The following is a 10,440-nucleotide window of genomic DNA, read 5'->3' as shown; positions in this document are numbered from 1 at the left end:
GGCTTTAGAAGCTTGATAGGCTAATTGACATCATTTGAGTCAATTGGAGGTGTACCTGGGGATGTATTTCCAGGCTTACCTTCAAACTCAGTGCCTCTTTGCTTGACAATATGGGAAAATCAAAAGAAATCAGCCAAGACCTCAGAATTGTTTTGTAGACCTCCATATGTCTGGTTCATCCTTGGGAGCAAATTCCAAACGCCTGATACCCCGTTCATCTGTACAAACAATAGTGCGCAAGTATAAACACCATGGGACCAAGTCATACCGCTCAGGAAGGAGAAGCGTTCTGTCTCCTAGAGATGAACGTACTTCAGTGCAAAAAGTGCAAATCAATCCCAGAACAACAGCAAAGGACCTTGTGAAGATGCTGAAGGAAACAGGTACAAAAAAAATATATATATATATATATATATATATATATAATATAAAAATAAAAAATATATATAAAAATAATATATATATATATAAAAATAATATATATATATATATATATATATATATCTCTACCTACAGTAAAATGAGTCCTATCGACATAACCTGACAGGCCGCTCAGCAAGGAAGAAGCCACTGCTCCAAAACCACCATAAAAAGCCTGACTACGGTTTGCAACTGCACATTGGGACAAAGATCGTACTTTTTGGAGAAATGTTCTCTGGTTTGATGAAACAAAAATAGAACTCTTTGGCCATAATGACCATCGTCATGTTTGGAGGAAAAAGGGGGATGATTTCACAGAAGTGTGATTGACTTGGAGTTACATTGTGTTGTTTAAGTGTTCCCTTTTTTTTGAGCAGTATATATGGCCAGCTATGTAAACTAACAAGATGTCATTAAATTGGTAACCTACAGTACCAGTTAAGTTTGGACACACCTTCTCATTAAAAGGTTTTTCTTTATTTCTATTTTCTGAATTGTAGAATAATAGTGGATAGCAAAACTATGAACACTTTTGGAATCATGTAGCAATCAAACAAAGTGTTAAACAAATCTAAATATGAGATTCTTCAAAGTAGCCACCAGCAAAGCAATATCACACCAACTCCATTCTTCACTGTGGGAACTACACAGAGATTATCCATTCACCTACTCTGCATCTCACAAAGACAAGGCCATTGAAACCAAACATTTCAAATTTGAACTAAATCAGACCAAAGGACAGATTTCCTCCGGTCTAATGTCCATTGCTCGTGTTTCTTGGCCCAAGGGAGTCTATTCTTGTCGTCCTTTTGTTGTGGTTTCTTTGCAGCAATTCGACCATGAAGGCCTGATTCACACAGTCTACTCTGAACAGTTGATGTTGAGATGTCTGTTACTTCAGCTCTGAAGCATTTATTTGGGCTGCAATTTCTGAGGATGGAAACTAACTTATGCTCTGCAGCAGAAGTACATTTGAGTCTTCCTTTCTTGTGGCGGTCATTATGAGAGCCAGTTTCATCATAGTGCTTAATGGTTTTTGCGACTGCACTTGAAGAAACTTTCAAAGTTCTTGACATTTTCCGTATTGACTGACCTTCATGTCTTATTAATGTACTGTCATTTCTCTTTACTTATTTGAGCTGTTCTTGCCATAATATGGACTTTTACCAAATAGGCAATCTCCTGTATACCACCCCTACCTTGTCACAACAACTGTTTGGCTCAAAGGCATTAAGGAAAGAAATTCAACAAATTAACTTAACAAGGCACACCTGTTAATTGAAATGCATTCCAGGTGACTGCCTTCTCTCAACCAGCTTCATGAGGTAAAGAGTGTGCAAAGCAGTCATTAAGACAAAGGGTGGCTACTTTGAATATTTCAGCAAATTCTAAAAAGCTGTTTTTGCTTTGTCATTATGGGGTAGTGTGTAGATTGATGGGAGAGAAAAAACTATTTAATCACTTTTAGAATAAGGCTGTAAAGTACCAACATGTGGAAAAAGTCAAGTGGTCTGAATACTTTCTGAATGCACTGTAGCCTAGGCAGGCTGGGCTGAAACTCAAGGAACATGATTTCAAGGGAACACTTACGTAGAAAGAACGAGACAAGCTAAATTCTTTATAAACTGCTAGAATGTATCTACTCCTCTCACATTCATGAGCTAACATACAGTGCATTGGGGAAGTATTCAGACCGCTTGACTTTTTACATTACAGCCTTATTCTAAAATTAAATATTTCTCTCAAATCTACACGATACCCCACTATGACAAAGCAAAAGTTTTAGATAATAAAAAAAAAGTATTAAAAAAAGAAATACCTTATTTACACAAGTATTCAGACCCTTTGCAATGAGTTCCAATGCATCCTGTTTCCATTGATCTCCTTGATATTTCCACAACTTGATTTACCACCTGTGGTAAATTCAATTGATTGGACATGATTTGGAAAGGCACCCACCTGTCTATATAAGGTCCCACAGTTGACAGTGCATGTCAGAGCAAAAACCAAGCCATGAGTTTGGTTACTACATGATTCCATGTGTTATTTCATAATTTGTCTTCACTAAATAGTAAAACAAAACAACCTTGAATGAGGTGTCCAAACTGTTGACTGTTACTTTTAGAATACAAAAATATGCAGTACCAATCAGATCGTTACTATTTACCTGTAAAATGAACCGTAACTAATGGATTACATTTAGAAAATAAACTACCCAATCCTGGCTAGGGGTAAGTTTAGCATGTTAGCTAACCCTAACCTAAGTAGTTAAAGTCTCTAGCAAGTAGTTGAAAAATTGCAAAAAGTAGTCAGATTCAAACTTATCTTTTGGGTTGCTAGAGCTTTGCGCTATACGCCCGCCCATCAACCCCGACCTTACACACGTCCTGACCAACCACCCCTCCTTTTGTTTTTTTTGGCCAAATGTAACATACTAAAATGAGTTTCTTGGATTTACTAACAGAATATGAAATGCTGAGACCAGGTTGGCCCTATGGTAGTCAGTGCCTGCCTGCACTAAACAATTAATGTATTCAGATCTAGACTATCCACATTTTGTTACGTTACAGCCTTATTCTTTAATGAATTATAAACGTTTTTCCCCCTCAATCTACATACAAACAATGCCCCAAAATGACAAAGCAAAAACAGGTTTAGAAATGTTTGCTAATTTATATACAACTGAAATATCACATTTACTTAAGTATTCAGACCCTTTATTCAGTACTTTGTTGAAGCACATTTGGCAGCAACTACAGCCTCGAGTCTTCTTGGGTATGACGCTACAAGGTGGACAAACCTGTATTTGGAGAGTTTCTCCCATTATTTTCTAAATATCCTCTCAAGCTCTGTCAGATTTCATGGGGACCATCGCTGCACAGATATTTTCAGGTCACACCAGAGATGTTTGATCGGGTTCAAGTCTGGGCTCTGGCTGGGCCACAAGGACATTCAGACTTATCCGAACTAAGCAACTCCTGCGTTCTCTTGGCTGCGTGCTTAGGGTCGTTGTCCTGTTGGAAGGTGAACCTTGACTCCAGTCTGAGTGCTTGGCAGTAGGCTTTCATCAAGGATCTGAGTACTTTGCTCTGTTAATCTGTCCCTTGATCATGAGTGGTCTTCTAGTCCCTTCCACTGAAAAACATCCCAAGAGTCCTTTAGGTGCCTTTTGGCAAACTCCAAGCGGGCTGTCATGTGCCTTTTACGGAGGAGTGTCTTCCGTCTGGCCACTACCATAAAGGCCTGATTGGTAGTACTGCAAAGATGGTTGTCCTTCTGGAAGGTTCTCCTATCTCCACAGACGAACTCGGGAGTGACCATCGGGTTCTTTGTCACCTCCCTGACCAAGGCCCTTGTCCCCCGATTGCTCAGTTTGGCAGGGCGGCCAGCTCAAGGAAGAGTCTTGGTGGTTACAAACTTCTTCCAGTTAAGAATTATGGAGGCCACTGTGTTCTTGGGGACCTTCAATGCTGCAGAAATGTTTTGGTACCTTTCCCCAGATCTGTGCCTCAACACAATCCAGTCTCCGAGCTCAAAAGAAAATTCCTTCAACCTCATAGCTTGGATTTTGCTCTCACATGCACTGTCAACTGTTGGACCTTATACAGGGGCGGCAGGGTAGCCTAGTGGTTAGAGCTTTGGACTAGTAACCGAAAGGTTGCAAGTTCAAACCCCCGAACTGACAACGTACAAATCTGTCGTTCTAGGCCGTCATTGAAAATAAGAATTTGTTCTTAACTGACTTGCCTAGTTTAATAAATATAAAAATATATAGACAGGTGTGTACTTTCCTAAATCATGTCCAATCATTGAATTTACTACAGGTGTACTCCAATCAAGTTGTAGAAACATCAAGGATGAGCAATGGAAACAGGATTCACCTGAGCCTCATACAGTAGCAATGGGTCTGAATAAAGGTTTGTTTTTTTATCATTTTGCAAACATTGACAAAAACATGTTTTCACTTTCTCATTATTGGTTGTGTTTAGATGAGGAAAATGTTTTAATCCACTTTAGAATAAGGCTAGAACGTAACAGAACGTGGAAAAAGGGGTCTGAATACACACAAAAACAGGTAGGGTACAATTGTTTAACATATAGCCTATTTGACTGAAACCTTAGTTTCAGACCAACACATTTCAAACTACATATTTAGCTAGCATAAAATCAGACTAAGTAATCTCAAACGACTCACGCCATTTATAAGCATATTTTACAGGCATTGCTCCGCATACTTACCTAGTTTGACGCATTAAGCCATTGATGCTCACTGCCAGTCATCTCTTGGGTCTCTTCCATGCATTCTAATTCCAGTGTTCACACACATGGAAATACACTTGTAGTTTGATTTGGACTTTACGCACTGGTTTTCTCCTCCTCACGCTTTGAACATGTCGCTGGACTTTTTTGTTGTTGCTAAGAACGCCATCATAAAGCTGGTCAGCGCATCTGGATTGCAGTAGTACATGCCAAGTCAATTGTAGGAGTGAAGATAAGTTAAACATTGCAATGTAGGCAGTGAAAAGTCATATTGAAACAATTAAGCACAGGGGCCAATTGCAAACTAGAGGTTTGAGTTAGGCACCCCCATATGGACATGCATGTTTTTGCAATAAAGAGTTTGTCAGGCTTAACATTTGAGTGTTTAAATTAACTGTGAAGCAGCAATCCCAAAGGTTAAGAAATTAGATCCTTTTACCTAACTGTACATATGAATAATTTATTTGCAATATAAAATTATTTCCCTTGCATAAAAACAAGGAGTTACACCATCACAATCCCAAAAGCACAATAGTATTATAACACTTCACTGGTCAAGAAAAGTTAAGACAAATATGGTCAATTCCTGAAAATAACATACTTTGATTCCCACCCTCCGACTGCCAAGAAAACACAAAACACTAATTGTGGAACTGATTTGTTTAATGTATGTACACAAACAGTAAATTATACACGTGACGGGTACAGCATCTGAAAGACAAAAAGCAGTGAGGTGAGTTCATAGGCACCAAATCAATACAAACATACATTGAATTGGCACTTCCAGATGTTTTCCCATATGCGCACTTGCCCAATATGTAGTGGTCATGAGGGGGACGTTTAGTACTGAAATAGAGCCTACAATCCCATTGAAAAGGTTTGATTTTTTAGCATCAACTTATAAAGAAAAACAAATCCTTTGTACCACAACCCAGATGAACAGCAACAATAAGTGGTGTAACACTGCCAGATACATATTTAAGGAAACCGACAAGCCTGAAGGCAAAGCACTGCCCCAACATCTGAAAATGGTGGGTTTATTTCTCACAGCTTGCCTCATACACAACCAGTCACTGGAAATGGCTGAAAACCACTTCAAAAGGTGGTAAAAGTGTTGAAATTAAGCATTTTGCTGTTCAAGTTATCCGTTAAGGATGTTGCATACAGCACAATTTCTTGGATTTTCCATCCAAAGATCAAACCACCGAACAAGAATGCCCTTTACCTCTCACAAAAATACATGGATGTTCCCTGAACTAACAAAAGTTCAAGTTACTCCAAATTCAGGCAAACTCCTTCCTAAAGTACCTCGGATATTAGACATTGCTGTACAAGCCCTACAAAATCACACTTGAATCAACTAATCAAAAGTCTTTGAAGCTGCTGTGTAAATTAATCAGGTGCGCTTGTGCAGGGATAAAACAATGTTCTATACGGTTGGGTTGCAGCAAATTCCTTTGAGCTGTATTTGCTTTGGCTCAAACCCTACACAGAGCAAAAAAGCAGTACTTCCCTAACCACCCATGGGGGACCACCACTAGACAGTGAAGGGCTAGAACAGACTGGACTGTCTGTAGGTCCAGGAAGAAACTTATTGCTAGTCAAAGAGCAGCTGAAGGTACTACTCACCACTCTGACTCTGTGTCCCATGGCCTTTGCGGGGAGGTTACTGCTGAACTTGGCCCGCACCATTCCACTGTTGCCATGAGCGCGCATGACTTTGCCCCAAATTACCCGCGTCTTGTTGGGCTTGCCACCAGGCGTCACTGTGTTCCTGATAAGATTGAAGACAGTGAGCAGAATTAGACGTCTGTCACAGAACTAAATTAAAACAAGGACAAAGTTCCACCAAAAAAAAGTGTCTCTTCTTTAAAAACAGCATAACATCAATTTGAAATTGGGCCAGACAGGGGAGAAGCATCTTAGAGTAAGGCATAAAAAACATTTTACAATACAGTAATGGAAAGAATACGCTGTCCTACAAATCCATAAAAGCCTGCCACAGCACAAGACTAAAGAGAAAACAGTAGCTTTGTGTTTACAGACGGGTGATGTCAACAACAAAAATGTGTATTGGTAAACACATCACTCGTCTATACGGTGAACTGGCAACACTAGTCTAGGTTAAAAGAATATAACCCACACATTTAACAGGTCAGATGAGACTATAGATAACTACCCTAGCAGTGTTAAATCAAAATATATTTTACATTTGAGATTCTTTAAAGCCACCCTTTGCCTTGACAGCTTTGCACACTCTTGGCATTCTCTCATCCAGCTTCACAAGGTAGTCACCAGCAATCCATTTCAATTAACCGGTGTGCCTTGTTAACACAACCGATTGGCTCAAATTAACTTGTGTCAAGGTAGGGGTGGTATACAGAAGATGGTCTTCCCCTAAGATGGTCAGAAGATGGTCTTTTAGCTAAGTCCATATTATAGCAAGAACAGCTCAAATAAGCAGAGAAACAGCAACCTATGAAGGTCAGTCAATGCGGAAAATTAAGAACTTGTGCAGTCGCAAAAAACATCAAGCGCTATGATGAAACTGGCTCTCATGAGGACCGCCACAGGAAAGGAAGACCCAGAGTTACCTCTGCTGCAGAGGATAAGTTCATTAGTTACCAGCCTCAGAAATTGCACCGCAAATAAATTCTTCAGAGTTCCAAGTAACAGACATCAACATCAACTGTTCAGAGGAGACGGCGCAAATTAGGCCTTAATGGTTGAATTGTTGGAAAGATGCCACTACTAAAAGGGCTCCAATAAGAAGAGACTTTATTGGGCCAAAAAACACAAGCAATATACATTAGACAGGTGGAAATATGTCCTTTGGTTTGATGAGTCCAAATTTGAGATTTTAGGTTCCAACCGCCGTGTCTTTGTGAGATGCAGAGTAGGTGAATGAATGATCTCCGCATGAGCGCATTGCGCTTAGTGGGACTATCATTTGTTTTTCAACAGAACAATGACCCAACACACCTCCAGGCTGTGTGAGGGCTATTTGACCAAGGAGGAACCCAGTGGTTACTACATGATTCCATGTGTTATTTCATAGTTTTGATGTATTCACTATTATTCGATAATGTAGAAAATAAAGATAAACCCTTGAAATAGTAGGTGTGTACTGGTACCGAGCCAATGTGCAGGGGTACTGGTTAGTCAAGGTAATTTGTACATGCGGGTGGGGTGAATTCTGATAGAGCCTGGAATCGAACCAGGGTCTGTAGTGATGCCTCTAGCACAGAGATGCAGTGCCTTAGCCCGATGCACCAGTTCTGAGCTCAACAGGGTATGCTGTCATTAGGAGGAAAAAAAGCTCACTTAATTACTCAAAATGACGGCGCCGAAGCGGACAGGACTTTTCACTGTGACAGAGGCAGTACCTCTATGTTGGTTGGAGAGAAGGATTCGGACATGTTTAGTGTTGTCGATGTCTGATGCTGTGAAACATCTGATATTAGCAGGTCCTGTCATAATAACTTGGTTGGTACAGGCAAGCACATCAGCGGTGGAGATCAAATGATTGCTCTCTCTCATGGAAATAATCTTCTGGTCACATTTATATGCAATTATAAAACGGGGTGGTTTCAAGCAATGAATGCTGATTGGCTAACAGCTATAGTATATCAGAACGTACACCATGGGTATGACGAAACATTTATTTGTATTGCTCTAATGACATTGGTAACCAGTTTACAATAGAATTAAGGCGACAAGGGGCTTTATGGTATGTGGCGAAGAGTCGTGCCTAACCAACACCTCCTTTGGCTTTACTTAAATAATAATCATAAGTATGATATATTATACTTGGTACATTTTGAGTGAGTAATTAAGTCAAATTTACAACTGTCATTGAAGAGGTAATGCTCTTCAAAACTAAGTTCCCTTGTAATTCCTTAATTGTTCTTGAGCCAAGTATGTTTGAAATGTGTAAGAAAACAAGCTCTTACATTTTAAGTAATCTACAGCAGAACTCTAGAATTGTATTGGGGTCTAATGGGTTAATATAAAATCCTGTGGTAAATACTTATTGTAAATTAGCCACGAGACAGAAGATGGAAAAACTTACTTCTTGGCCTTGTAGACATAAGCACAGCGCTTGCCCAGGTAGAAGTCAACTTCCTCCCTTGTGTAAACTCCCTCCACCTTGAGCAGGGCGGTGTGCTCCCGCTGGTTCCTCAGGCCACGCTTGTACCCGGCAAAGATAGCCTTGCTCCACAGTCTGCGAAAATGAAAAGACTGCATAAACCAGAGCACTCAACCTGTGCATCATGCTGGTGCCAGAGTAATCCAGTCAGCAGTCGATCAACTGCATACCCCAAATACTCACCAGAATCAACCAATGCACAATAGTACTTCCTACTTTGTACAAACATATCAAATTCAGTATTAACTACCTTCAAAAAATGCCCATACTGACCATATAAGTAAAGCCTTGCAAATGTGGCTAGTAGCTAAAACAAAAGTTGTTAATTGTGGCAGATGGCAACAACGCCAACTAAGTTAGCTGGCCATCATTGGCTACTCACCTTCCTGGCATCTCGAGTCTTCTTCCAGGCACGGAAAAACCTGATGAGAAACAACTTCATACATTATTGTCTCGATATGAACGTGCCTGTAGGTTTGACTTGCCATGTGGTCTGGTGTATGAGTTAGAAGATGACAACTTACAACACTAACGTTAGCTAGATACACACAAGTTCATGAATTCAGGACATTGACGAGATAGCCATGTAGATCCAATGACGCAAAACTAGCCACTGTGGTAGGGTTTGTCCGTTAAGCCACTAACACACAAAATGAGACTACTGTTGTATCCTAGTTAGCGTTTAGGCTAAATATAGATGCATTTTGGTGTATACATCTGAACGGCCTCAACCCTGCAGTCAGGCGCTTGTCAACTTTGTAAAACTATCCAAGTGATATTTTTCTCATCACAGCCTCTCGGACTCAAAATAAAGACTGTATGGCAACCTTAACTATATTTCTCTTTGAAACCATGTGTATTTATGCCAAATGTAGACTTAATAACATAGAAATTTCGATTTTATAAAAGTAGTATTTTATACTTCTCACCTTCGCTGTCTGAAAAATGGCGGAAAAGGAAGTTGGAATGGAATGCTGGGAAATTTACGTAGTCGGTTACGACAGAAACGCATAACCAAAACATTTATTTTTATTTAACTATTCAGTTGTCATTTTATTGCATTCTCGTACGTTTCACACAACATAATAATCGAAGTAGATAAGAATGTCATTTTTTAAACAATAATCAAATGTTGTGCGTTACCAGGGTGACCGGGGTAAACTACCAAGTATGCTGCTAGGCTAGCTAAACTATGCTCGAGTTAAACTACTGGCCTTTTATTGTCCATAAATACAGCTAGTAAACTTCAACACGTTCCGTGGAGACACGTAAGAAATATACCTAGCTACGAATCTGTTGTGTTATTGAGCATTTTGCTCAGGATATTTTCTAACACAAAAATGTCACTGTTAGAAAACGGTAGCGTTAGTAGCTAGCTAGATAGGAAGGTGATATTGTAAATTGCTTGGCTAATTTCGCTCGAATTCAGTGTTCACAGACCACCAGAATGCCGGTTCCTTTGTCTGGGGTAGAGCTGCTCAGACTGTGTACAGTGCTCCAGGACTGTGCTGCACAGCTGTCAGTGCTGGGTCACATCATGCCCGACACCTACAGGGGTCGTCCAGAAGCTGATAAGGTATTATCTGATTATCCTCAGTTATACGCGGAGC

The 10,440-nt window shown here is 39.9% G+C and overlaps 2 protein-coding genes across 4 annotated transcripts in view; one reads left to right on the top strand and one right to left on the bottom strand.

The window, feature by feature from the left end:
• Positions 1-5,325: 5,325 nt before the first annotated feature.
• Positions 5,326-9,818, bottom strand: LOC135514626 (large ribosomal subunit protein eL33). The gene is made up of 5 exons (XM_064938066.1): positions 9,760-9,818; positions 9,213-9,252; positions 8,753-8,905; positions 6,310-6,454; positions 5,326-5,391 (listed from the first exon to the last, which is right to left on the bottom strand). Exons 2-5 carry the CDS (start codon positions 9,221-9,223, stop codon positions 5,368-5,370), a joined length of 333 nt encoding a protein of 110 aa, XP_064794138.1. The 5' UTR covers positions 9,224-9,252; positions 9,760-9,818; the 3' UTR covers positions 5,326-5,367.
• The window catches only part of iqcg (IQ motif containing G), an 18,632-nt gene continuing 17,963 nt past the window's right edge, over positions 9,772-10,440 (top strand). Inside the window, exons 1-2 of one of the 3 annotated variants that reach the window (XM_064938065.1) lie at positions 9,772-10,098; positions 10,260-10,406. In XM_064938065.1, coding sequence (XP_064794137.1) covers positions 10,278-10,406 — 129 coding nt within the window. In that variant the 5' untranslated portion in view covers positions 9,772-10,098; positions 10,260-10,277. The remainder of the gene's footprint in view (positions 10,099-10,259; positions 10,407-10,440) is intronic. The other 2 variants (XM_064938063.1, XM_064938062.1) reach the window with 2 other exon arrangements.

Source organism: Oncorhynchus masou, chromosome 26 (assembly GCF_036934945.1).
Source record: "Oncorhynchus masou masou isolate Uvic2021 chromosome 26, UVic_Omas_1.1, whole genome shotgun sequence".
Classification (NCBI taxonomy): domain Eukaryota; kingdom Metazoa; phylum Chordata; class Actinopteri; order Salmoniformes; family Salmonidae; genus Oncorhynchus; species Oncorhynchus masou.
This window is presented reverse-complemented; position numbering and strand designations above follow the sequence as displayed.

Excerpts from the sequence above, each read along its gene's own strand:
- LOC135514626 (XM_064938066.1), bottom strand. Across the intron at positions 6,455-8,752 it reads TATGTCTACAAGGCCAAGAA|GAACACAGTGACGCCTGGTG; the intron begins GTAAGTTTTTCC and ends CAATCTTATCAG. Across the intron at positions 5,392-6,309 it reads TGGGACACAGAGTCAGAGTG|ATGCTGTACCCGTCACGTGT; the intron begins GTGAGTAGTACC and ends TTTGTCTTTCAG.